The following is a 27579-nucleotide window of genomic DNA, read 5'->3' on the forward strand; positions in this document are numbered from 1 at the left end:
GATCCCATCATAAAACATCCCTTCGGCTCCTGAAGATGCCATAGATTTTACGTATTTATTCGGTCTTAACGTCTCGCTGCATTAAGAATCCTTTTTACCGAAAAGCCCCACCATAAAGTTTCTTCTCGTTATGGGAGTACATCCGCCAGCTGAAAATCCAAGTACCTACCCCCTAAGTACAGTTCAGTGAAATCAGTTAGAATTTTCATCGAAGAGATACCTACGGCAATACTCACTGGTAATACCATCAAAGGAAAGAACCCTTAAGTCCAGATTTATACCCCATAGAGATAAAGTATATTATCCAAATACATTCTTGTTTAGTGTACAAATAACCAGCGAATCAGCAGTGTTTATGGTATTAAGACATTTTTAGAGATTATGGGAATATTCACTTATTCCTGTGTCGACAATTTTTCATTGATACCATAAAGTCTTGATACTTCAAACGTCGAGTGGTTTATCCATGCGATAAGAGTTGGGTAAGGTCAGTCTAGGTTTATGGCTCAATTGTACATTTATTCGTATAGTCATCGTCGATTTCAATGTGAAGTCCCATAAAACATTAATTTGAAGGACAGGTTAATCCCATAATCACGATTGGGGGTGATACTGAGCGTGTATGGTGCAGATAAGGGATGCAACATTCAGTCAGGGAATATCGGGCTCTGCACTTCTCTCCAGTTCTCCCTACTATTCTCTCGTCTTCCCTACCGGATTATATCCCCATGGGAGGCATTTACATACACTATGGGAGTTACGTTCAGGGGGTTGCTATGCCATAGTAGGGAAAAAAAGAATTCAATAAAAGCTGGGGAGAGAAATGCCATTGTCTCAAGATTCGAAAGTGCGACAAGGGCTGAACTTGAACTTAAGATCTAGAAGAACTGCTGACTGAACTGCAAAGTGATACCCACATCCTTGCGTTCAAAGAGATAATTTGGGAACATCAAATTCACCCTGTTTCTCGTGCCCTCTTTTCAAAGGTATCCTTTTTTTCTCACTGGGAACTACTGTATGTCAATAAGCTCATCGACAATGGTCCAGTTAATAAACCGATTGAATTGAATTTTTTTCTCAATTTCGGGTGAAACTGAAGAATATACGTAAAATTGGTAAAAGTACTCTGTAACGGGATTCCAATTTTATTATATTTTTTCTGCCAATTTAAATCCACTCTGTCCGGACATCTGATACCGCAGACAGGGTCGAAAAAGGCTGTGCGAAGATAGGAGGAGTTGCCGAGTGGGCACGACACGTTTGATACCTTTAAAATTCATTAAGCTCCGAGTCTTTTGTCTCATTCACTTCACTTTTCCGTTAATCATTGACTTTAATTTGAGAGTCTAAATATTTTCTTGGTTCCTCATAACCGATCGCAAGATTAAATAAACTATCGTTACTTAAAATTTCATTCCTTGATTCAAAAGGATAAATAAAATTTCTCCAATCAATAATCATACATATATAATATACACATAGACGGTACATAAAGTACCGAGAAAAAAAAAGAAAAACAAGGATCAGAAAAGCGGATTAAGGTTTTTAAAGTAAAAATCCTCGAATACTAAATGCCCTATTATAAAAGTCCTTGGCCCCTGCCCCCACCAAGCTTAAGGATCATCCGAGCACGTGATCTTGAGGGTAGATGGATGCACGTGCTTTTTGTATAAAACAACGTAAAGTCTCCTCGAGACATTAAGACGCATCGAAGGAATAATTTAACGGAATAAGGGATGATTTTGGTACATCGCAGTGTTGGGACTCGGGAGGATTATAATAAATGGCTGGAAGCACCCTAATGGAAATAAAGAAGAACGTTGAAGGTGTTGGTAGAAAAGTAACAACGTGGGATCTCGCTCTGTTGAGGAGCTGAAGGAGGAAAGAGCGAAAGAATAAACGGGAGTAGGGCGGGTCGTGAAAGTAACCGAAAGAGAAATAGCGCTCAAGGGGTGTCGAGAGCCTATACCAAACTCACCCTTCTCGAAACGTATCCTAAATAAATATCCAACATTTTTTACACAAGTTTTACAGGTTACAAATAAGAGCAGAAGAGAACAGATATAGAAGAGCCTCCAATATTCAGGCAATCTTCGCGAGCATCCAGAGTCATCAATCTACCCTTATGCAGATTTTAAAAACTTTAAAACATTCCCTCTGCCAATATTATTAATAAATGCAGGGTCGCGCGTACTGCTCGCGCCTTACTCTTGATTGTAAATAAAAAATAATAATGAATAATAGCCACCCTACGTAAATTTTGGCTCGAAAAGAAAACTTATCGGTACCAACACGCGAAGTTCGCAACATGCTACCCTTATGCAAATTCGACGAGGAGGGTTGTGCGGAAAAACAAAAGAAATAATAAAACTAAACAGCATGTAACCGGTGAAGTCCGGTTTTAACCAGGAATTCGGTAACGAGTTCAGAAAATAAGACCTAAACCCAAAAGTCAGTACGAGATGAAGGAAACTGCTGTAAGGACTGAAGTCGTAGAAAGGAATAGGGTCCATGGCAAAAGAGACCTTAAGCCCTTGTCCGATTGTCTTAAGCTATAGGGGTGGCCAAGCTGGGTTACAAATTGCACCAAGTCCTGCCTCGTTCTTGGGGTTGTAACTGATGCTCAGTTTCTGGACTACCGTGCAGAAACCCTGCAGAACTGGACAGTGGGGTGAAATTGGCACGATTTTTCAAAGAGTCTATTTACTTTCCATCTACGTGACCCAAGTCAGAGAGATGTCTCTTTTTTTTTCCTTCAATTCTCTTTCTTCTTCTCATGTAGCATTATTGTGTCGACCATTCTGCATGGATTACAATTCGATAAGAGTATCTAATCGGTATAAATATTTTGTTCTAGAAATGGATGTGAGTGGACGACATTGAACCGGTTGGGAATTCGTGACTTCGGCACGTGAGTCAAGTGAGTATATCTAGATAGTAAATGCTGTCGTGCGAGGTTATCGTGAAATGTAACCCTAATTAACGCGGTCTTATCATCCTCGGTACTTTAAAGTTTACGCGTCGTAAAGTCGAGCGTTAAAAGTATTTAGTATTGCGAGTTTGCAAGCTCAGAGTAGAGGAAGGTTAAAGATGCGTTTGCAAGTAGCGCGCTCTGCCGGATCTCGTGCCACCGCGCATTTTTGCCTCTGAAATGGGATTTTCCCCTTTTTATTTTTATTCCCGCTTCAAGTTCCATAAGGGTGGCAACGATGCAACCCCTTGCTACCATAGTGAAATTCCACGCCTCGTCGGATTAATTCATCGATTTGTCTTTGTTTCATTTCGTGCCCGTTTCGAATTCCATTCTGGCTTGGCAGTCAAAGAGTTTCTTTTAGCTTCGCAGTGACTTTACAAATTTTGGAATTTTCATCAATTTTGTATTTTTCATATGGCTCATCTGGAACTATTGAATCTCTTCTTCCAACAAACGAACGAGTTACTCCTATTAATGGCGGATTAGAGTTCAAATATATGAATAAAATTGTGATTGCGTGATGAAAATTTCAGAAAAATGTTGTATTCGTAACACCCGTTATATTCGCGCTTTTGTGCACTTTATGATTTTATGAAAATACCTTACCATACCTCATGCTAGGCTCTGTGGCGGATGTAGAGCTAAGCTATTCCAGAAATATTTTTAATTTATGGGTCTGTGTGAGCGCTTTTGTTCTGACATTTAGTTCCGGCCAGTTGGTGAGCATCCACCGAACGAAACTGAAAGCACCCTTTATGTTATACGTACTACGTACACCCATAGTCTCACATGTATCTTTACACGCGCAAGTGACTCCAAACAATGTTCCGGTTTAGCCTTAAACGTAAAAATTTAGGTGTATCTCAAACCGAGCCATGAAAAATAGCCGAAGCACGTAGGTAGCCAGAAGAAGATTAAGGATTAAAATGGCTGCGACGGGTAAAAAGCCACAAGGTGCTGGCTAATAGCAAAGAATGGAACGAAAGAATGCGTAAGGCCAAAGCATAGCAAAAAATGTGCCTTTAGAACAAAGCTAAAGGCAGCCCCATTGAGATTTATTCCAGACTCTGAAGAATTAAAGGAGCAAGAAAGAGAGAAAGATCAATGTCTTTCAAGAAGATACGAACAGTCCTTTACCAGTACTACGCGTAATTGTTTCAGTGGGTCTTAAGGATTGAATCGGCGAAAAAAGCTGGAATATAAAAGTTTCCAAAATCGTATTTCGTAATTCCATTGACTGACTCGAAAATCAAATGCTGGTACTGGACCTCATGGAGAGGGATTCGTAAGAGTCATTTGAAATTAATGGGATAAGCAGATCTAAAACGTAACCGAGAGTGGAATAGTCTGGATACTCAAAGGTCCCAGAGGACCAGGACCACGCGACGTCAGGACATAATTGCCCGTAGAATTAGCAAAGGGTTCCAAAGCCCTTTTCTCGTCTTGCGTGCGGTCGACCGCCAAAGGGCTGACCACTGTTGGACTGGAAATTTCGAAAACCAAGAGAATGGAAATGGACACGCACCAGCTAAATGGTTTACCGAATTACCGTGAGATCGAGATTGGATTTGACTTCGGAGTTTCGATGGAAAGAACGAAGGAGAAACTATGAGAAAAGGGTGAGAAAGAATAAAGAGAAAAGAGGGAAAGGAAAAAAGAGTTTCACATGGGACTCAGTTAATTTACCAAAATACCTTCCGCCAATCCAATTTTCCTTTATTGTGGATTTCCGGTCTTGATGGCTAGAAAGCTCATCTACAGGATTCGACTCAACGAATGACTTACTCAACAATAACTTTTCCTCGCTCAAAATATCTCACGTACTTTTCTCACTCTCCGAAACGCTCATTAACCTAACTTCAGTGTTTATGATTATTCCGAATCCAACTCTAACCCTAACATGAAAATCCCACGACTCACGGGACCGTTTGCATTCTTTTTAATCGTCCCTCCAACAAATATATCCCTGACCAAACCAGCCACAACGTCTCGTACCATTGCTGCTGCTCGCAGTGAACCCCATGAAAAAATAAAGAGAGAAACCTTTAAATAACTAAAGCAAAGAATAGTGGTACCCGAGTCATTAACTCCGACCGATAAGATTCAAAATAGAGTATCTAATGGCTCAAGCACTGGATATTGCAATTGCGAAATATCCAATTGAATGTTTATAGGACTAACAAAGTGCCATTGATAAATCTCATAGTATCAGATTGCAGTTGCGAGAATAATTATTAGCGCGCTACACGAGCTTAATGAAATAACTTGGTAACCCCCCGTATACGTAGCACCGGTGGTGGTGGAGTCTGTCATTGCTGTCTGTTTGACCAAACACAGGAATCAGCGAGTGTCCCCGTGCGCGTTTCACGATACAGAAACTGAGGGTTGGTACCGTCCACAGCATCCAGACAGGGTAGCTGGATCACTAATGAACCCACCCCTAGATTTGAGTAACAACGTGTCCTCCTCCTCCACGTAGTCGAACGTACTCGGAGTCCTTCCCTGATACGAGATAAAATACCGTCCAATAAACACAGCTCCATTTTCCATACAAGCACAACGTAGGTGTAGAGATACCATTCTACTTTTCAATTTCTAAAACACGCACGCAGCATCCCTTTAACCAGAAACCGTAAAACCAATGACTCTCGTACCTAGTTTACTATCGAGGAATAATTGTTGTGGTTTTTTTTAATCCCCACGTGTCACACCCATCATGTACAGAATCCTGCAATCTAGGTGGGTAGTTTTTATTACCCAGTAAAAAAAAAAAGCTATCAAATTGAAAAATGGTCCATGAGATATGAGAGATTCTGTGTTTCCAGGAAATGCATAGATATTTTGGGGATGATATCAAGAGTCAAATCACGTGTTGAGTCGTGCAGGAACGTTTGATATTCCAGAAAAATCTGCGAAACTGTAGGTGAGTCCTGGTCTGTCCCTGGATATTCAGATTATAAGGCTGAAAGAATAAACCTGGTGCTTCTTTAGCATTTTCTTCGCCAAGCAAACAGAGGGATGCGGAGGAGTTTCACATACTAGACGAACTCTCACCCTCTCAGGTGTCTGAAGGCACGAATCGTTCCTGGGTACCGCAGATTCCCGACCGCCGACACTGCCGACAGTGTAACCCCCTTAAACCTTATCCTCTGGTTCTTCCTACGTATTCGTACCCTACCTACTCCAACTGTCATCCCTCCCAAAATCACCCCTCGACGATCGTCCAAACTGCGATCATTTGCATATCTCCTCGTCGAACATCGACGTTCCGCGAACGGCAGGCAAATTCTATTATCAGCTTCATGAATATTGATCGCACTTGAGTAACTCGAACGATTGGTTCGAGCTGAACTATGTATTGATTATTGGTTGATCAGGAATAATGAATTTACAACCTACTGACCACTGAGTCAGCATTTTATAATTGGTGGAACATAGTAAATTTCCGAACAAAAGGCGAACCCAAGATTTGTTTTGAAAATTTTCAAATTTGACCCTCTGATTTTATAGTTCAGATGAAGTTCTTAAAGGCATTTAAAGTTATTGGCAACTAAACAGTTTGGATAACTGAAACTTTGAGACATTCGAATCATCTCTAATGAGTTTCAATTATAGACATGTGGTTAACACGTGATATGCATGCTAGCATTTCGATAATTGGCTCCGATTTGAATTCAGTATTTAAAAGAATACATGGACATCCGTGTATTTCCAAAATTCAATATGGTGACAAATCGCAATTTGTTTTCTTGAATATCTTCACTAAGATTTTCAAGTTTCCTTGTCTCTCGTTCTACCGCGGGGACCCATGTTACTGAGCTTCGTCGTGATTGGTCACAGATAGAGGGACCGTTTTCAAAGGACTCGTAATTGCATTCGAATACAGCGCGAACTCCAAAGTAGCAAGTTGCCTCCAGTCTAATACAATTAAAAGTTACCTCGCCATTGAACCATGCCATTTTATTTCAGCTAACTAACCATCCATGATCTTAAGATGTCCTCAAGGGACCAACACAGACAGCCAATTTAAAAAAAAAAAAAAAAAAAATTCATATTATTAATTTCATTGTTACATTCGCTCCATCAGCGAATTTCAAGAAAATCATATAGTCTCAGTTGTAATTGCTATCCACGTAGGGAAATATGTACTACACCGCCATTAGTGATTAAGAAATTATGAAAGCTCAAATCCAAATTTGTAACAGCTATACAAATATCAACTTTGAGCTATCAAGAAAGTTTGATAAGCTCGCAGACTCTAATGGCGATCTCACAGTCTCCTTTTCTGAAATCTGACAATGAATCCAAAGGAGACGAACAACTTTATAGGATTTCATGTTTATACGGGGCGCAACTTTCCTTCTCTCATGGACCATTCAGAAGTTCTGATGAAGTTTCTTTCTATTTATATACACTCTCCTCTCTCCTAATCCTATCCGTACCCTCATATGGTTGCTACGTAAAATTCAGGATGAGCTATACACTGCTCCACATATGTGCAGTACATGTATTTCTTTTTGGAAACATAAAGAAACCCCACTGTGTCCAAAATTGCGAGATCGGTATGTACAGTACCTTGTTACCTATGGGCAAAAATGTTTTGGTCCACGAAATTGAAAGTTACCCCCAAGAGACGGTTATGCGACGACATGCTGAGAAAGATATGAAGTAAGGGTGCAGGACTATGTGAGACTTGCTCGAAATTATGTCCTGTGCTGGACATCCACAGGACCAGGGATAACTTCCTTGGCTTAAAGCCTACCGGGATAGTGAATTTTCTCCAGGATGCCATGAGGCTCCTATCGATTTTCACCAATCCCATACCCTGAAACTCCAGAAGTTTCATCCAAGGATCAAAGGGCACATAAGGATAAATTTAACGGTAAAAAAGGATGAATCTACATACGGTCCAGCTTTCGCTAGGTATACGGTCTGCTACCTAGTTTTTATATAGACATATGTATATCTAGATGGTACCACTACCAGGATTACAGGACCTAATGACAAAATACTCCACGCGACAGGGTGACAAAAGAGTCCCTCACAGAGTGGCAGCCCTGTCAGCAGGTTTCAGAATCATTCCTCAAATGAGAAGTTACCCCTAGACTTTCAGAGAGCAGAGTTCTACATTTGTGTACGTGACACGCAGTCAGACACGCATCTACCGAGAGAATCCAATCTCATCTCCTAAAGTTGGTGAAGAGGCAAAGGGTAAAAAAGAAAATCTCAAAAAAAAGCTCAACGATAAACCATATTCCGAGTATGGTTACAAGATTGTGCGAAGCTTGCAAATCCTGTTCTTGGGTCGAGAAATAAAAATGTATTAAAAGAAAAGAAGGTATAGCAGCAGAAGGGAAAAAAATAAAATGTCAAAGGTTGGTGCGTTGAAAGGGAAAAAAGTCTTTCCAGGTCAAGCAATCCTCTTTTAGTTATGGTTACTTGAATCTGTAAACCTTTGAATAAATGGCGGCGTAATCAGAGTGAAACTTGACGCAGCCTATCAGGATATACCGGTAATGAATTCAACCACACGATCGACCTATGGCCTTAAAAGTTAGGAGAAATGCGTATAAGTGCGAACCCAACCGCAAATTGCTAGACGCTTAAGTGAATTTGCAAAAGCTCTTATGCGACTTGGCTAGGCGGCAATAGCCGTCAAGAAAAACTGGGTTGATCGTTTCGCTAATGATGCCAGGAAATCGTCAGAAGATCATTTACACGGGATAGGGTATTTTTCTGCTTTCCAGCCTGAACTTTCACACGTGGAAAAATAAGCTCAAACCAGGAACCCGCCTCCTCCATGGTCAATGGACCATCTTCATCGTTCCTTCAGGATATTCTCTTGGGATACCTTAAAATAAAATGACCGTAGGACACGCCAGACTCGCACAAGGGTGCATACGGTCCAGCATAGGCATCCATCTGGTTGAACTCTGACCTCTCAGGAATCTCTATTAAAAATGAAAAGAATACCAAGCTAGAGAAAGGGATACACGATCGTAAATTTTTCAAAGTACAAATCGCACCTTTATTACACGTGAACGTCAGGTCCGATCTTTTGATAGAATAAATGATACGGAGATAACTGCGTGGCACATGCGAGCTCGTGGTAATGGACATTTTTTTTTTATAGAACCTGGACCATTCATCCAGCATCCCAATCTTACTCCACTGACAGAAGATTGAAGTCTAACACGCTAACGCGACCCAAAAAGCATTCCCTAACGTCTCTTGTTTCTTTCCTTCTTTCCAAAGAACGTCATCCGACTCTCCCTACAGAGATTCCTTAGGACCAATATTTTTATCAACCAGCTACCAATGGAAGCGACAATCGTCACTAACGTAGGTGTAGTGTCTGAAAGCATGCAAGGAGCCCATAATCCAGAAAACTTTTCCATAGCGTAATGGATCAGTTTGCGAGTTCTTCAAGCTACCATAGTCGGGATAGAATTCCTACGCACGGCGTCAAACGAGTCTCTAACATATCAGCCACACATAGCACAGCCTGTATCCTGAGATTTTCTTTTTTTTTTTTCCTTTTTTTTCCCTGCTACCTATATCACCTCATTACTCACCATCCTTTTGTACTGATAGAAAGCAAAAAGAAATTCCCATCCTTTTGCCCCCCTTATACACAGAAAGAAATTCGACGTCCGTTTCTCAGCTGATGTTTTGTTCGATATCTTTGGGAAAAATTATTTTCAACGTATCTGACTCCAGCCAATCCTTAGACATTGTTCAAGGTAGACTCTGTTACTTCATTGTCCACGAAATAATTAAGGGCTGTACGTGCACAGTGGAGTCGCTCAATGAAATTGATTCGTTGAAAGGTTTCGGGCGAATCGTTTCCATGGGAATAATTGATGGCGGGAGGGATTTGAAGCTGGTAAAGCCTGGGAGGGTGGCAAAGCGAGGGGTTGCCAAAGGAGTAAGAAGGGCTATATGAAGATTTCGAAAAGGTCTTTATGGGCTCGTCTAAAAAATACATTTCGCCAAGAATTTCTCGAGTTCTGATTACTCACTGAAAACGTACTAGCCGATTCTCAAAATTCCTTCACCCCTCGTTGGATTATTGATTTGGACTTACCTGAAACAAAAAAAAAAAGGTTATTTTATAATTCAAACTGCCAGGTGCATATCAGTTAAAATTTTATCTTATCATGAAACAAATTCATCCCTACGTATAAAGGAGGTACATGGCTCGCAACCCCTTTGCCACTTGGACAGCGATCCCTTTGTCTGTTAATACACTAAATTTGTCAGTAGCTCTATGGTAAAGTATCACAGCGACAGTTTGACACCGTATAACTTTTAACAGTACCAGTGACAATTCTGCGAACGTATTGAGAGATCAACTTTTTTTTTCAACGCAAATCATCTCTCTATTGCATTGCTCATAGGAGTATAGAGAGACACGTTAATTCATAATTTTTAGAAAACGAAAGGGCTCGATATTTGGTTGTTTTGCTCGCGAGTGGTTCGTGCCTCTTTCTCAGAGGATGACTCATGCTCTTCCTGTCTGTTTTTAACCCGACGTGGCGTCAGAGGTATCCGGGGCGTCGCGAGGGGTTGGAGTTTAATCTAACAACCCCCGGCTCGCTTTGCATGGCCAGGGTTAGCCCAACCGGGTTCCCGAACGCTGCCCACAGGGGTTGTATTTCCCGGCTTGCCCCAGGGAGCAGGAGTCAGCCATTCCGCGACTAACTTCAACTATGAATAACGCTTTAACTCGCTGCGGCATGTGTACCAACATATATAAATAGATGCAACAACGAGTCTTGGAGCACTGTTCCTTCAGAGATTCTAGGAATGCACCAGCTACAAGTTGAAGGTCAGTGACAACACTAAGGGTTGAGAATGTGGAGGCAAATAGGATTAAATGTATTTAGAAGCAAATTCGTACCTACCCTATATATATATCCAAGACAGAGTTACCAACCCCTGAAATAAACGAGGTGGTTCCTGAAGCTTTGGAATTTCAGTCACGAGCCTAGAGGGGTTTGAACCAGGTCTAGCCGCGTGACGTCATATCCGGAACATACCTCAGCGGAAACGGGAGCTCTCTGTACACATGCCACCCCTATTCCACCTCGCCAAAGATTGCCGAATAAGGGATAGGGTGAAATACTCAATCGGATACGTCGTCTTACTGGTATTTCGTGGTCTGCATTGATTCCGTATCGTATATCACACAGGCAATTTTCATACTTGGAGATCATCTTCGTACTGGAGATGAATCGGAATGTCGCAGGTCTTATCGGCGTTCGCGTATAATCCCTCTGCGACGTGAAGCCCAATTTTAAAATCACTAAGCGTAACCATCGCGAATTAGGAGGGTGAAGAAAAATTGAAGCGAAAAAGTGGCACTGCGAAACGAAGCGAATCGGCAGACGTATTGAAATACAAAGGACACGTCACGGGAGATGAACGAAGAGGAGCATGCCTTGCCTAGGGGGTTGCGCGTGGTACACGTAGCACGTATGGTAATTCAAGAAGGGATGACGGACGCAATTTCCCAAGTGCAACGCGTCGAAATCGTCGCCTCGTATTTTCGAGACGCAACCTGCAAGAGAATATCACCCTCCTGCATCGCATTCTCCATCCCCTTTCTGGACACATGTAACACCACATGCTCCCGTTAGTAACACCTACGCATCCCTAAAGCATAGACGGGATATGGCTGGCAGATGTCGCCCAGTGTAATTGCCTCGTATGCACGTACGTATGGCGTAATTAGTTCATAATTGAAACATCCCCGGTTTTAGGGGTCCAAAGCTAGTCCTGCCTCTATGTTAGTTGCTATCGAGACATTAATGGAAAATGGAGAATTCTGAAAGCCTTGTCTTACATCTTCACACGTTCTGCAGCCTTCCGGGTCTGTATTCCCCGATACGTCAGAGACCTGCGTTTACATAATATTCAAAAAAACAGGCTTGTCGACCTCGACTCTTCCGAGTGAGCAAGTTTTGATCGTTAAACTGATGATGTTTATCTATGCTACCCCACACTCTGACCCGCCACGAGTTCTGATAAACATAGCCACCTACGTAGTCAGGCGGCAAGTTTTAGTTTTGTCCAAAATTCACCCCTTGCACGTGACAGATACGTTCCTGATGGAGGATTCATCCCTTCGTATAGAAAAAATATAAAAATGGAACCTGCTGGATGGCATCCCAGGATTCTGCTTCGTGTATAAAAGAACTAACTAGACGGTCGAGATATCAAGAAAAAAAAAGAAGAAAAAAAGATGCCCGAAGCAAGGCAACCCCAAAGTTATAAAGAGCAGTCAATACTTTGGCAATAGCGACGAAGAGGAGACGAATGGATTATTTTTTGAGGCTGTAAAAAAAGTTTGAAAAATCAGCTGGGTGAAAAGTTTACACGAGTCAGCAACCTCCACTATTAGAATAACACATTATGCGGACTCTATTGTTTCGCGAAATAAGTTTTGGTAAAAATCCAGACAAAATTTCGTTTTATTAGTAAAACTCGCTTTTTCGGCATTTACCACGAAAAGTGGCATCCCAACAGATTCTCTAGAGTTTTGAATCAGCGTCACGTACAATGTTCCCAACAGGATCTCCTTCAGCATCCTGACAAATTTCCTCGGCCAGGACGTGGCCTCCTGAAAGTGGCACTCGGCGTGTTCCACTAAATTCCAGGACACTTCGCGCAATGATGCCCCAAGAGCACACGAGTATGACAGACAGGACAAGGGAGGCAGTGGGTAAGAGGGTGCAGGAACGACGTCTTTTACCGGTATCAGAAGTACGAGAGAAAGTGACGTGGGTGAAGCTATAAGGGAAGACAGGTTCAGTAGCTGTTTCAGCCAATTGACTCCTGCCACGTCACGCGTGTGAGAATCATGGGGTTGCTGGGTGGGCCACCTTAAATCTATTGTCCTTGCAGCCCTCGCGCAGGGTAATACGTATCCAGACGTCAACAGAACTCCAGGAGAATCCTCAGGGCTTACGAGCATTTATGGTGGAATCCAAATCTTCAGGGGGTCCTGAGTTCAATTATGGACACTAGCCAATTGGAAAATAGCGACTAGACCCCAGCGCCTCCTGTTCACGGGGGTTGATTCTGACTAGCGTCATGCCCAGGAGCACTCCGCCACTCTAAACTCGTCCCCCCATGCACAGAAGTGAAGTTATGTTTATGAAGCGGGTTAATTAGAATGGGCTGTGTTTTCTTTTCCCGCATTATTAGGGTATCCAATATCTTTTATCTCTCAGCCTCCCTTTTCATTTCTTTTACGGTGCACTTTGAAAAATCGATTATTCGTCTCTCGGATATACTTAATATTCGAGAATTCATTGATCTCTACGGGAGGGGACAGAGAATGACGAATCATGTTCGAATGAAATTCTTTTCTTTGATTCTACCTTTATCTTTATAGAGAAAACCGTGAGAACCGATATGCAGGACTCAGGGGCTCATTAGGATGCGCTGACGGTTCGGCCTTATGATAATAAAGGGGTGTACCCCTAGGACATTAGCAAGATTGATAACGGATTGTTACGGCGAGTGCTTCACTGTTCGTGATGGATTGCCGAATGGTAAGTGCGAGCTTTCTTTTTTCGTACTTTCAGATTTTTTTATTTTTTTTTTTTTTTTTTTTTTAGTAAACCTATGCTGTAGTACCTACAGTCACATAATACTTGAAGGATGATATCAGGAAAAAAAACAGAACACCCCATTAAATATAATATGATTAAATTTTTGCTGGGGTGACACGATATTGTAGCATTAAGGTAAATACCAGAAGACAGTTGTATGGTCTGGTCTGTAATTAAAGTCGCACAAATTAGCGTGATGATTAATCTCACTCTCACGCATTTCTGTAGAAATTTCAGACGAAATTTATAATTTGAAAATTCAAGCAATTTTTTTTAAATACGATATTCATTCTTCATTTATTATTGTAATTTAAGCTCTGACCAATTAGTTACTCGGTAACCTCCCGAATTTCTAATTACAAAAAAAAATGGATTATTAGAAATTTCGCGAAAGCACAAATTCACGTTCAATTGTGAAAAACTAGCAGTGCATACACTCGTATCGGCTACGGCCATTATACTTTTTGAATTTGAAAAACGAAAAATCATAATATAAAGACTGATATCCCGCCTAGCAATCATTTCCGGCACATACCAGTGGAGCAATAATTTCCGGCAAATGCCAAAACAAAAAAAAAAAGAGGGAAAATGAAAACGAAGGGAGACACGATTTTTCCTCGGCACCGGGAAAAATCATCGGCGGCCGATGCCAGACCGCTTTAATCTTCGTTTAATTATTTTTTTCTCGTTTTACTATCTCGGTGGAATTCCGGCTGGTTTTTTCCTTTTTTTCTCTGTTGCCGTCATTGCGCTACTGGCGTGCAATCAAAAAAGAAAGAGTCAGTATCTATGCGGGACGCTTTAGCTATGCAAGGGTGTATAGAACGTATTGACACCCGTCATCGCAGGATAATCGCAGTCCTAGACGGCTTCGACATCCCTTGCAATGCCAACGGGATTCCAGGGGTTGATATCCAGAGGGTGGATACCACTGAAAACGGGACTGGGAATATACACGTGGCCCCGAGGCAATGCAGTAGACGGGCGTTACTGTAATTTTCTTCAATAATCTCTAGTTCAACCTCCAACAACCCCTCGATAATCCCGCCCTTACGATCTTTGCTTGGTACCTACCTTGTACCGATAGATGTATGCACTACATTCCCTAACAGTATTCAAACAAGTCAATATTCGTTACAGCCAGAGCTGTACATATTGCCAGTGAAATTTATTTAATTGCAATCTAAGTCTTTGAGAATTTATCATTAAACTTGAAAACTGAAAAATAGTTTTCGTTTTAAAACCGAAGAAAGACTTTGACCTAAATCGGTGTGGTTAACGATAGGTTTTAAGTAAACGTTCAAGTCGATTCGTTAATGCTCGCTAAGGGGGTTGATTTATACTTTTCTTCTCTTTCTCCGTAACCTCTGACTTTAATCGTGCCTCGAAACGTCTAAAGCACACTAACTCATTTCTTCAAGCGTTAAAATACGCTACGAACCACAGAAAACGCTCCTGAACGCTACATGCTTTTCGAGTGCATCAAGTATTCTCGAAGCAAGTCGGTCGGTCTGCCTTTTCCCTTCCAATTCCACCTTTTCCCGTGAGTGAAAAAGAATAAAGTAAAAATAAAAAAGAGAAAGAAAAAGTTTTCTTAACTTCATGATCCATGAAAAACGGCGATTGAGCAATTTATAAGTACTAACTCCTCTTACAATTTTAGTTCTATTTAGTCAAATAAGTAAGGATACCCACACTCGTTTCAAGTAAGGAGAATTCGACATTGGAAACACAAGAAAAGCTCTTAAACATTTTTCAGCAACTTTGACTCACATCTATATCAGGTATTATAGTACGAAGATGAATATCCGTTTTCCAATAGAAACGGCGGCTGGACCATTTTATTGGCAATGTCATCGAACCTGGCGTGACGTAACACCGGCATAAAGCACTCATGGAAAAGCGCATGAGAAAATTGAGAATAGGCCAGAGTAAAATTACAATTTTGTTCAGCAAACACAGAACCGGTCCGAGCGAATGAGCGTTTGCGTTTCATTAGTAAAAACGACGAGATTGAGGAAACGAATGATACGTGTATACAAGCATATATTACATCCATATGAATGAAATGGGTACTACGGAACAACGCAGACACTGCAGTCCTATTATTAATTATTAAACCGTTCCAGAAGCAAAATAAAACTACAACAATGCTCTGATTAATTGGCAAGGGAGACAAAAAAAAACTAGTAAGAAACATTTTAAAAAGATAACGGCCAAGGGAGACTTTAAATATTCCAATTGGAAAGTGATTATCTACAAAGAGGCTAAGAGGGTTGGTGAGTCTGGAAGGGATGAAGGTGGTGGTTGAATAAGGTTGAATGGAGGCAAGGAGGAAAATCACTAGGGATACAAGAGAAAAAAGAAAAGTCTCCGAATAGATTTATCTGGATTTAGTCGAACCCTTAGGAGACATCTAATATCGCCCAACTACCCTTAAACCGCGTTTCCATGCAACTGCAACGGTGAGTCATCCCGTCAGAAATCTACATCCCTCTATACTATCGACTTTCAGTAGAAACTTCGGGGACAGCATTTTATTATGTAGACGCTCAACGTGGTTTCCCATCTAGGGAATATAACTAGTTACTAGGTGAGGATGTCCTGGGGGCGTCTTTTCAGGAGTGGTGTCTGTGAAATTTTCAAACTCTTGGAAAGAGTTCACATCCACAGGGTGTCGGCCATGATAAAAGCGAGAATTTAAATAGGATTTTGATTTATCCCAATACAGTAGATCCCAACCTTACCACGAACAAGGTATATTGCTAAAACCAGATCAGTTTTTGCAGACTCCCAAATTTTACTTGGCAAACAACAAAATCCATCTGAAGAAGATGCTGGAAATGGTCCAACTCGTGCTATGAGTTCGATTTGACGAATCTCTTCGAGTTCGACAGCTCCTGCAGTGCAGGATGCAGCTATGCATTGAAGAAGAAGATAACACGAGATAAAAGATAGACGACTGAGATATAAAAATAGGACGAAGGACCGTGGCGTCTGGATGTTTGCTTGGCTGATTGGCTGACGTGTTCTGTTTTTCACCAAATCCCATTCTGGTTTCTATTTTGCTACAATTTTCTTAACGAGTATACCCAGTTCGTGATACTTGTTCGAATTTACGCCACGTGAGAAATCCGGCTTTCGTTTATCCCTTAATTCCAATTCCACTAGACTCGCTCCCTAATGGGCAAATTATTTTTTCGCTATATTTATATCCGCCAATCTCGCAACAAAGCACGAACGACACAACGAGCAATTTCGGGCGAGTCCCAATGTGAGCGAGTGCCAGGAAATTTGTCAGCCGGTCGCCTAATCTTCTCGGCGACCACGATGAGGATGAGGCTAAGAGGAAAAGTACTCTTGCCGATTATTAGTTTTCCTCCCTTGACTGCTAAGCTTTCACCCCGTCTCATACGAATCCTCCCCCATTCTTGTCTGACCAGAGTGCCAAAGTCCCAGTCACCCTCCAGGTACCACTAATGGCAAAGAGTCCCTAAAATCCTTTGTAAACTGCCTTTAAATCTTTGTAAAACGATGCAGCATATTTTTAATACAAAATCCTAAATAAAGTCCTCCAATGCAAATGGCACAAGACGTATCCCGTAATATCATATTTGCATTGTCAGACAAATAAGGTATATGCCAGACAAGAAAACTACACAGCAAAACCCCTAGCTAAGTTCTTTTGGGTAGGTTTGAAAATACCCTATAAGGATTGCGAATATTATTGTGCCTATCTTTAACTGCATCCATATAAAAGAGATACAGGCATGCTTGCAGTACTTGTAGGGAATATTGAAATGTACCCTTTAGTAGTATAGGGAGCGTCAACGCTACTTTAGATTGGAAGTCATTGTCAAGCAGTGATCGGCCCATATCCCCACCTCAGAGAATTAATGACGATCTCTGTACGAGTTGTAATTAAAGCATCGGCCATGAGGGGGGGGGGCATTGCCGGTCGATTAGTACTTGATTGGGAGGGGGTACTGACTATAGTATACGGAAGAATAAACTTCAGTCTTTCGGAAGTCGCTCATCTACATCGTGCTCTTGGACGCAGTGTCCTTCCATTCTTCTCTTCTCTCCCCTCTCACTTCATAAGACTGTCTTTCTCTATTGTGATTCATTCATCACTTCTTTATTTTTTTCTCATCTCTTTTCTGAGGTATACTTTTCACTATTCATCTACTTCTCTTTATTAATTTCTCCCCCTCTCTCTCTCTCTCTCTCTTTTTGTCACACATTTTCCTAATTTCTTCCGCTGGGCTATACCTTCTTCGTGATATCACTTTGAGATCACAGTCAACTCCCCAGTAAATATGCCAAAACTCGACTAGGGATGATCGGGATCTTTCATAGCCTGAATCTTTTTCCTCTGTTCCGAGTCTGCGACACGAGCAGCACAATTGCCTACTGCAGGTCTTTCTGCGTAATTCCTGTTGTTTATCAAAGTCTCTATTCGGCTCCCAGTGCTCTGTGTCCGCGACTAAAGTCTGTCGAAAGTCGGAATCCCCTTCGCGGACCTCTCATCCTCGCGTCACAGCAGTTCGCGGTTACTTCGTTTAACTGTCAGCCGGACCCATGTTGTCCGTAAGGGTTAGGCCCGACCGCGTGTATTTCGCAGCCCAAACTGTTTAATCCGGTCCTTTGCATTTATCTTTTGTTGATTGTAATATTCATAATAATCATTCATTATCCGCGTCATCTTCTCATTGAGCATTTTTGCCTCAGGCCTTCAGCCTGTTTCACAATATTTCCCCCTACACCCTCCACCCTTTTCCGCCACTTTCAAACGCGCGACACGGTCTATTTAAAGAACGGCACCGCAGTCCTTCTCTCTCGTGCGCGAAGAATCACGCGTTGTTCTAAAATCTTAACAAGTGAATAATTAATCCGAAAATACATATAGTGCAACGATAATGATAAAAGTGGAATCGTGAAGTGATTGTTTGAACTTTTTGCCAGTGCCAAAGGATTAACTCGCCCTGTGAATGGACCACGTGCGAGCGGCTGAACAGACGTCAATCCGGGGGGTGAGTGATTTTTTACTTCCACTATCTTCTCTATTGGCTGTGGACTTTTGTACAATTATGTAACTTCCTATATCTTAAGTCATATTTCTACTATACTGAGCACGTACCAGAAATATATTACAGTATAGCTATGTTTTGGATGGGCAACTTAGAATTACATTAGTATCAGATACTCTTATTTGGTATACATCTATACCTTCTTCTGAATGACAAACTGTAAATCCACTGCGTACTAAATAATTTGGACTCTGCTGTCACCAAGGTAAATTCATAATCTAATGCTGGCATCAAGGGCTAGCCTCGACGTTAATTGATACCCTCTAAATTATACAGAACGTATGTTACCCTGCGTTGTCATAAATAGAGAATAGACTCTAGATAGACGGAGGGTAGGAATTCGTATTAACCCTACAATGGCCATCATATTTCTTGTATGACTATTTCTGACTATAGTCATTCGATCTTAATTTATCTCTTTATTAATCGATACGCCGCAGTCCGACGAATAAGAAAGTATATGCAAAATTTAGTTTTGATAAATATTTTGGAAACTATCAGCTATAGAAAACTAGACAGTTTTAGGAAACTTTAGAAAACAATCTCCTGAAGCCTGATTAGCGTTCTAGGGTTAATAAACGTAATCCAGTGTTGATGGATTATACAAGCATTCTTTATGTCGTTAGTGTACAAAAGTAAAGCAGGACACTTAATCCCCGTGTAAACGTCGCGCTTAATCTTGAAGGTGTCTTCAAGAAAAATATCCCACATTTACAGTGCCAAGTCGGCCAGGACTCCTAGCTTAATCGTTTCCACAATTGGCCAGTCAGAGAACGAAATGACAACGAGCAGGGAGGATTAAGCGTTATCGCCAACAAGGAAACTGCCTGTTCCTCCCTTATGGCGTAATGCTTTCACTCCCGTAAACGTACCACCCTCCCAAACCCCTTTACAGTAAGCGACTCGCTTACTGCCGAATGCGCAAACTTTTACTAGGCACGCGTATATCCATTCGCGTATACTACGCAAACTTGTACGATTGTAGCTACTATGGTACGACGTCATAAACATATGTATACGTATATACCCTACTAAGGCAACGTTCTACTAAACTTAATGGAGTCCTGCTCGAAAGTCTTTCGCTTGAGGAAATAGTAAGCAGTAGTAAGCTGGCTTTCTGGGGGAAGTTAGAAATCACTGCCCTAGATTTGCCCAAAATTTGTTTTGCGGGCACTGAAAAAAAGTGAAGAATGGCAGGGAGCGCGATCGGCGGTATCGTTCGTTCCACATTTTTCGTACAGAGTATTACGATTGGTATATTTATCGTTGCGATGATGTTAGGAATTTTTGTAATTTTTTTGAAAATATTTTTGACATCAACTGCAGGGTGGTATTCACTTGAAGGTTGTGTGTGTGGAGGGAAATAATTATTGTTGAATTATTATGACATCGTGCAGCGATGCATCGCAGATGATGCAAATGTTTATTTTTTACTTCCTCGAGTCGCAATCTTTATGGAGATTAAAATTGCATTCGTGGAACGGTGCATGCGACGACTGCAGTGTTTCTCGAACTAAGGATGCACTGCAGTCTCGACTCTGCCGGTTACTAGCCCCTGCATGCATCCACGTTGCATCTGGGAACACCGGCCGTTGAACGCCTTGTCAAGTACATGCACCACGGTGCATCCAACAATTCGTATAAATTCCCACGAGAAATATCATTTCGACCAAAGGTACTAGCAGTGGGAATATATTGACAATTTTTTTCTGAATATACAACCCGGATGCGTTTTGCAACAGAAAATATTTTTAAAAATAACTTTACACGTTTTTTCCAATTAAATTCAAATGCAGTGAAACGCTTCAATTCTGACAATGATATGAAGCATATTTTCATAGATGCAAAATATTCATTTGACAGCATCGCTTTACTGTCAGTATTCAAAAGTGTACTGCGAAGGTCTGTATTTTGACAGTCTACAGGGTAGTGTGTTCTTTTTGTACTGAATTGAAGAAAAAATGCCAGAGTGCACTTGGTGTCTGGTGGAGCGATGTAATTACTTGAAAAAAGAACTCACCCCTAACGAATGTCCCTGGAACTGGGTGGCGAGTTGGACGAGTGACGTTCGCTACCCAAGTGCAAGATGACAACGTAGCAATCAAGCGAGACACAGATCACCAAGGGAAAAAGTACGGGCGAGAGGCTAGAAGAATCTTTTTTGGAGACGCGGCTTCGCCGCTCGAGTGGTCGGTGTGGACTGCAGAAAACCCCGCAGATGATATCACGGTCCTAGGGGAGACTGCATGACATCACCGTCGGCCAATCCGGAGCTGCCTCACGTAGCGCAGACGCAACCCTCGTGAACCGCGGGGGCTGCGATATATCGCCATCGATTACAGGAACTTGGCGCGCGAGGGTGCCGCGTTCTTGCGGACGAACCCTGAAGCCACTTTGAGAATCGGGCGGGAAATAATGCGTTGCTCAGCAACAAATTTTCGAAATATAAAATTCTTTTTTAAAGTAAAAAAAGAGATTTGTAAGGATTCGAATTGTTTATTTCTATACGTGTACACAGAATCTTCTGTATTCAAGAGTGTGATAATATCGTCAACGGCAAACACCATAGACGACGTCCAGCTCCATCTTAGGAAAGCAGGAGCGTCCCGACGCCAACTTTACTTGCGCGTATTCGAATATCTTAGCATAACTTAACGCGTATTCGAAATAGGAAAGCGATTTTGAAGTTGGTGATGGAAAATAGAGACGAGAAAATACGTCAAGCCTCTTACGTTTACGAATCGGGCTAATATTCTGATTGTACCTAAGATATAAAATATTGAGGATCACCTATTTTTTTCTACATTAGGAATCAGTCGATTATGACGAACGAGAAAATTATACAACGGGCGCCCGAAAGTTGCCTGAGAAATGCGAAAGATTACAAATACAGTTTTTCCATGGGGAAACGAATCAAGTTATTCGTGAACTTTTGTGAACTTCCGTCGCAGTTACCAAGAGTGATCCGTCACTTGTTTATGACTTCAAAAAAAAAAAATACTCATCAAAAAGCTACAACCAACATATTTTTTTTTCATATTCAGAATTTTACATTCCCAAGATAGCTGGAATCGAAATTTACACGGATTGAACCACAATAGCGGCAACTAATTGGTATCGCGGAAAGCGACAATCCATTGAAGATATTTTCGATATGCGGTAAATTAATTTTGACATGGATCTTGTACCAAAGGGATACTAAAGGGATCTTATTTATGATAATAATTCATATAAGAAAATAATGATCCTGTACTCCCAACATTATAGTACACTAGACTGACACAGCTTCAGCCATCTTTTAATCTCACAACGAGATTTTAATCAGACACCCGTCAAAGCTGGATCATCCATAAATTTCCACAGGCGAGCACGCGGTGAATCTTATATTGGCCCAAGATGGTTCTGCGCCCAAGGAATGCAGGCACGCTCCCACGAGTCTTCAGACATTTTCTTATGCTTTATGACGTAATATTCGAAAGTAAGCGCATATATGTAGTAGCACATATGCATGCAGATACTAGCATGGCCTCAACCCCCAAGCATCGGGAACTTATAAGTCTCAACGCTGAGGTTACCAAGAATAAATTGGCTGTTCCGAAGCAACCTTTCTAAACGTTAAAAAAATCATGGAAGGATATTCATCCTGTAAAAGGATCTTCACGTACTCGCACATGATGAACGTACCTTGTTATATTTCGTAACTGAAACCCTAGTACGAACAGTCTGAAAGTGTCAGAGTGACCCCCTTTCAAACCCAAAATTAATTTCCTCGGCCAATGGTCAACCGCAAACGATACTTTGCTTTGTTAATTTGCATAAGTGGCCTATGGCTGCGGGACACTTTATTTAGAGTGGAAGAGCCGCTCGGATGTCTTTGATGTGACATTCTCGTTGGGATTTAAATGAGGGATCTCTTGTATCTGGGTATGAAATATCACACTGATCGACACTCAGATTTCATCCCTTATAGAAATCGTGTTCATGTTTGTACACAAGTGCATAATATTTCGAGAATAGAAAAATTGTTCCAGTCGATTCAGAAATGACTTGAAATCAATCTTCTCGATAGAATTTCTACGTTTAATTTTTGTTTGTCCAATTGCAAATTTTTTTGGGTTTGGACAATGAACTTTTTCTTTTGGCCGCACACAAAAGCAGATACATAGCCTTCCAATTTTAATTGACAGGAATGGACGTTTATGACTTGTGTTCATGTTTGTGATCGATGAACGAACGAGTAAAATTGAATGGAGAATCAGGGATTCGGAGGAAAGAGATAATAGACACTACCCGTTACGTAGGCAGACAGAAAACATTGTAAATTTTTCACCGATAATGAACTGTCAGCGGCTAACGAACGCATCCGTAACAACGCGATGAAACACAAAGCCGGCCTTGCCCGTTGAACGGGCGCGGTTGTTTCGGTCGCGCGAATATTTCAATAAGAGTCAAGTTTAAAACTTCGAGAGCGCCCAGTGCATTTCTTGAGCCACGTTAATTATTCGTGAAAAATATTACCAAAAATTTCCTAGAGACCCTGATTATTATTGGATCGTTACTCATTATCCAATGGCAGAATGCGCGACATCTTATCGCCACGTGTGAAGGAGCATTATCAGATAACATTACGTTATCACGCCTGACTGATCACGTCGTCTCCTCTTGAGTCAACAATTTCGGTTCAGTTTCAGTGCTCCCGAGTCATAGACAACGTTTCCACAGTTTGTTCTGTGCATTGCTGAAATTGTCTGTCTTGACAAACTTATTGGGAACTTATTGGGATTCGTCAAGCAGGTAAGAACAAAGGCACTTGCATAATCGAGTAGATCAAAGAGGTCACGTACGTCACTGTACAGCAAACCAATAGAAGACGTAAAGGCAGTGTCTTCGCGTAACGAGTATCCACAATAGGAATGATTTGAAATTCTCTAGGAAATATGGCGTCCCTCTACCCGAGTCTCCACGAGAAATTCAAGAGCGAGAGCGTCTGTCCGATATGCCTGATGGAAATGAGCCAAACGCCCAAGTTCACGTGCAGTAACGATCACGTACTGTGCCATCGCTGCAAGCCTTATTACTATGGCTGCCCTATTTGTCAGTTACCAATGGAAGTGGAAAGTCCTGGAATTGAAGTGGAATCGCCTCATATGCCGCCACCGATTCATTTCATGCCGCATCATATGCCTCGTGCATCTCCACATTGGCAGGGAGCTGGTGGTCCGTTAAACGAATTTCTCGGTCAGGAAAGAGGACCCTGGTCACCGCCGTCACCTAGTGATACTCAGGAACTTCACGCTTGCCGATATGCGTATCTGGGATGCTGGGTAAAATTTCCAGAGCATCTTCGTGAACTTCACGAGACCAGGTGCCAATTTCGACCGTTCCTGGAAGAAGAGCATCTGCCTACTGATTTGCCGAGTTCTGATGATCTGGTGGAGTGCACTTATCAGCCTGCAGGATGCAACGTTAGGATGCCATCGTGGAGACGTCGAATTCACGAGGAGGTATGCACCTACAAAGAAAGATTCGAAGCTCTTCAAGGATTGGATGAACCTTCCAATTGGTTGCTACCTGATCCTGATAACGTGACCTTTGAGAATGGCGAAGATCCTGAAGAATTGACCGAGTGCAAGTTCAGAATTTATGGGTGTCTTGTCAAAATGCCTCTAAGACGTAAGCTGATCCACGAACTGAAGTGCAACTATTCCAAGTATTATTCTGCTGAAGACTTTCCTGATGAAGCGGGAGAGGAGGAAGAGCAGGAGGAGACAGATGAGGATCCAGAACAGCAGGTGGATTGTAAATGGGCTGAGCTTGGATGCAAGATCAGGCCCAAACTTTATCGCGCTGAAATTCACGCTGAGAAGTGCAATTACAGGCTCGAGGATTGTGCCTACAAAGATAATGGATGCGAGGAACGTTTTCATCCTCCGAAAAGATACGTTCACGAGCGCTCCTGTCCGTTTGCCGAATAACTATCTAAACTTAAAAATTATTTTTAATGTTACGTATTCGAAAAAAAAAAAATCATCCCAGAACGAACAAAGCATAAGAAAAGTCTTTCTACCTTGAAATTGTAATTGTCCGTCTTGCTGAGCGAAAATGAAACCGACGCACGAGGGAATTTTCCACGGGAATTTCATGCCTTTATTTGCTCACGAGTGACAGTCAACAATTGGATTTTCCAGTAATGGAGAGGAAAAGTGTGCGATTAAACGTTTCTTATTTGACACGGCCATGCGTTTTCATTTGACCTCCACAAGCAGCGACGGCCAGAATATCCCAAGGGAGTTTTCGTCCATTATTCGCCAAGTGGACAGCGAACGAAAGGTTCCTTCGAAAGGAAATTGATATTAGTTATCGCGATTTCGCTCCATCCTTCTCCGTAGACATTTTTGCACAATAGACCATGGCAAGTCTTAACAAAAATGCTCCAACTTCTTTCGTACACAAACATACTGCATTAACTCAAAAAAAGATTCAAATCCACTACGGTCTTCGCGTCAAGCTGTGAACGACGCCCGGCGTCGGAAGCTGTATTTCGTAATACTCCACTAGGCGTTCTTAATCTCCTAGTGCATAACGGGAAGACGTACAACGGTTAGGATACTTTGAAATATCGATCGACCTTTATATCTATGCTCATATGAATATCTTTATTATATATACGTATAAGACGTGTAAGCCACATAAGGCTGTTAAATAATGGTATCACTTTGGATAGGTAATGTTAGATGATGTAAGAGACCCATCCCTTTCCTAAAATCCTTTCTCCAGGCTCCAGGTACTTGTTGTATATATATATATATATACACACAAACATCATGGTGCCCTTAGTTCACCCTACCCTACTGTCTGCCTACTATGGCAGCTGGTTAGACTCGTAAAACAGTTAATAATTTCCTGAGAAAATTGGGTTAGACATTTTATGTCGGTTGCGTTAGCTACTTCATAATTTAAAGGAGCCACCGTAAATTTAACGATAGGATCGCTCGATTAAGCTGTCGAGGGTTTATTGATTTCATTTCAAGCGGCACGTGCCCGAAAAAACATACTCGCTGTGCATTTGACATATCTAAATGCTAATTTTATGTTTAAGTATCTGCAAACGTGAATAATTAACCTTTCTGCTGGACAGAGACATGCGAAAGCGTCAGGGACGTCGAGGAAGATTCGCAGGATATTTGTGCCTTGTCGGTAATGTTTCTGGAAACAGGCTGTGTTAGAGAGACTCTTCAATTTCGAGAGACCCTTCAGGGAAAATACAGTAGAGGATTATTTACTTTCAGGACCCGTATCCCAATAGCTGGATACCGAAAACTTATACTCTCGTTCAAGGGATGATCTTGAGCATGATCGCCGAGGGTCCTGGGGGTGTCTTGAGGGGGTGGGATATCCGACACCTGGAGGCTAATGGTGCTCTTCCTCAGGGTTTCGCGATCTTTTCGCAACATCACCGACGAGAAAACCAGCGTCTCCTACGATGCCCCATACACCTATATACATATAAGACCTATTTGTAAGGCCGATGTTTGCGACAAAAGTTGCGACGTCGTTTAACGTACGCCGTGCAGAAATTTGCGAGACGCCAGTCTTTGTCCCTTTGTCAGGGCCAAATAGAAAAAGTGAGATGTAAATTGGAAACCAAAGAACAGTAAATGGAATATGGTACAAAAGCGACTGGTATACCGGCTACTTCTTTCAGGTATACTAAGGGCCGGTGGGAGGGAAATTCTAGGGAGGGTCATGGATCAGCATGAGCAACAGATAAACTATCAAAGGATTGTAAAATCCTTTTTGCTCTGATACCAGGAGCGTTTCTCAGAATTGAAATAACCTCAGGCTTCTTGCAGGATTAAATAACGAAATCGAAAGGATAGGATTGAATACTTGGAATTTATTGATACTCTGTTCTCTGTGATTTCACATGGTTGTCGAGATCGCCGGTATGTTTTCTGACGTCACTGCCAATGGAAATGCAAAATGGACACGCGAAAAGCTTTATACACTTCGTCTCCCATCTCGAGTACCAAGGGACCAAGTGGTCGAAAAATCTCGAGGATGACAGCAAATGCGAAACGCGAGACTCGAAAGTGAATAAATATCGAGCGACCGGTGCGGACCGTAAAATGCATGTCCACGGGTTGGTCCATCGCTACGGATGCTGGGACGGACAAAACTTTCTCAAGTTTCCAAGGAACGACAGTGTCTGGCCGACGGACGGAAAGGGACAGGGGTCTGTTTTACATAGTAAGAGCCTGAAGAAGAATTTGAATTCGTAAGGACCAAGCGTTGTCCTTAAAAGGAATCGAAGATCCGGATGGTACTCGTCCTTTTACACCAGTGAAAGTATCTCTGATTGCACAAAGACATCTCTGGGACATCGCTCGGACGTCTCTGGTCGAAGTCTTCTTCGAGTTCAGCCTGATTCGTATTCACAAGATGCGTCCACCCGCTGAACCCATCGTTCAATCTCACAATGACCTTGAAGTTAACGTACAACCATAAAGCGTACTGATTAATAATCAATATATAGAAAACGTCAGAATCTCCCTTAAAGTGGATGCACGACTAGGGGTGGATGAAGCGCCGTTAGCTGCACCATGCTAAAAGGGATGCAGCCATCATAATCAGGTATATGCATGCCAGAAGATGATGAAAGCTTCCCGCAACGGCAAAGTCTTGCCTGCGTAAAGTCAAGGGTGATTTCCAAAGGGGATGAAAATGTAAGAGGGAGATGAAAAGCAGGAAAACCAAGTCGCCGAATAATAATGAGTGAGCCACGGCATAAAAGTAATTAACACGCGACTTGCCTTATTGCTCCACTTCACCTAGATTAATCTGCGCCCTTGAGAATAAATAACTTTATCGGCAAGACGCCCCCCCCCCCCCC

The 27579-nt window shown here is 41.9% G+C and overlaps 2 protein-coding genes across 2 annotated transcripts in view; one reads left to right on the plus strand and one right to left on the minus strand.

Annotated features, from left to right (window-relative positions):
- The window catches only part of LOC107268255, an 80378-nt gene that overhangs the window by 36271 nt on the left and 16528 nt on the right, over positions 1–27579 (minus strand). The window lies entirely within an intron of this gene.
- LOC107268257 lies at positions 23339–24916 on the plus strand. The gene is made up of 2 exons (XM_015740855.2): positions 23339–23480; positions 23619–24916. The coding sequence occupies exon 2, from the start codon at positions 23624–23626 to the stop codon at positions 24659–24661; it is 1038 nt and encodes a 345-aa protein (XP_015596341.1). The 5' UTR covers positions 23339–23480; positions 23619–23623; the 3' UTR covers positions 24662–24916.

The sequence above is a fragment of the Cephus cinctus genome, unplaced genomic scaffold (genome assembly GCF_000341935.2).
Source record: "Cephus cinctus unplaced genomic scaffold, Ccin1 Ccin1_scaffold0504, whole genome shotgun sequence".
Lineage (NCBI taxonomy): Eukaryota > Metazoa > Arthropoda > Insecta > Hymenoptera > Cephidae > Cephus > Cephus cinctus.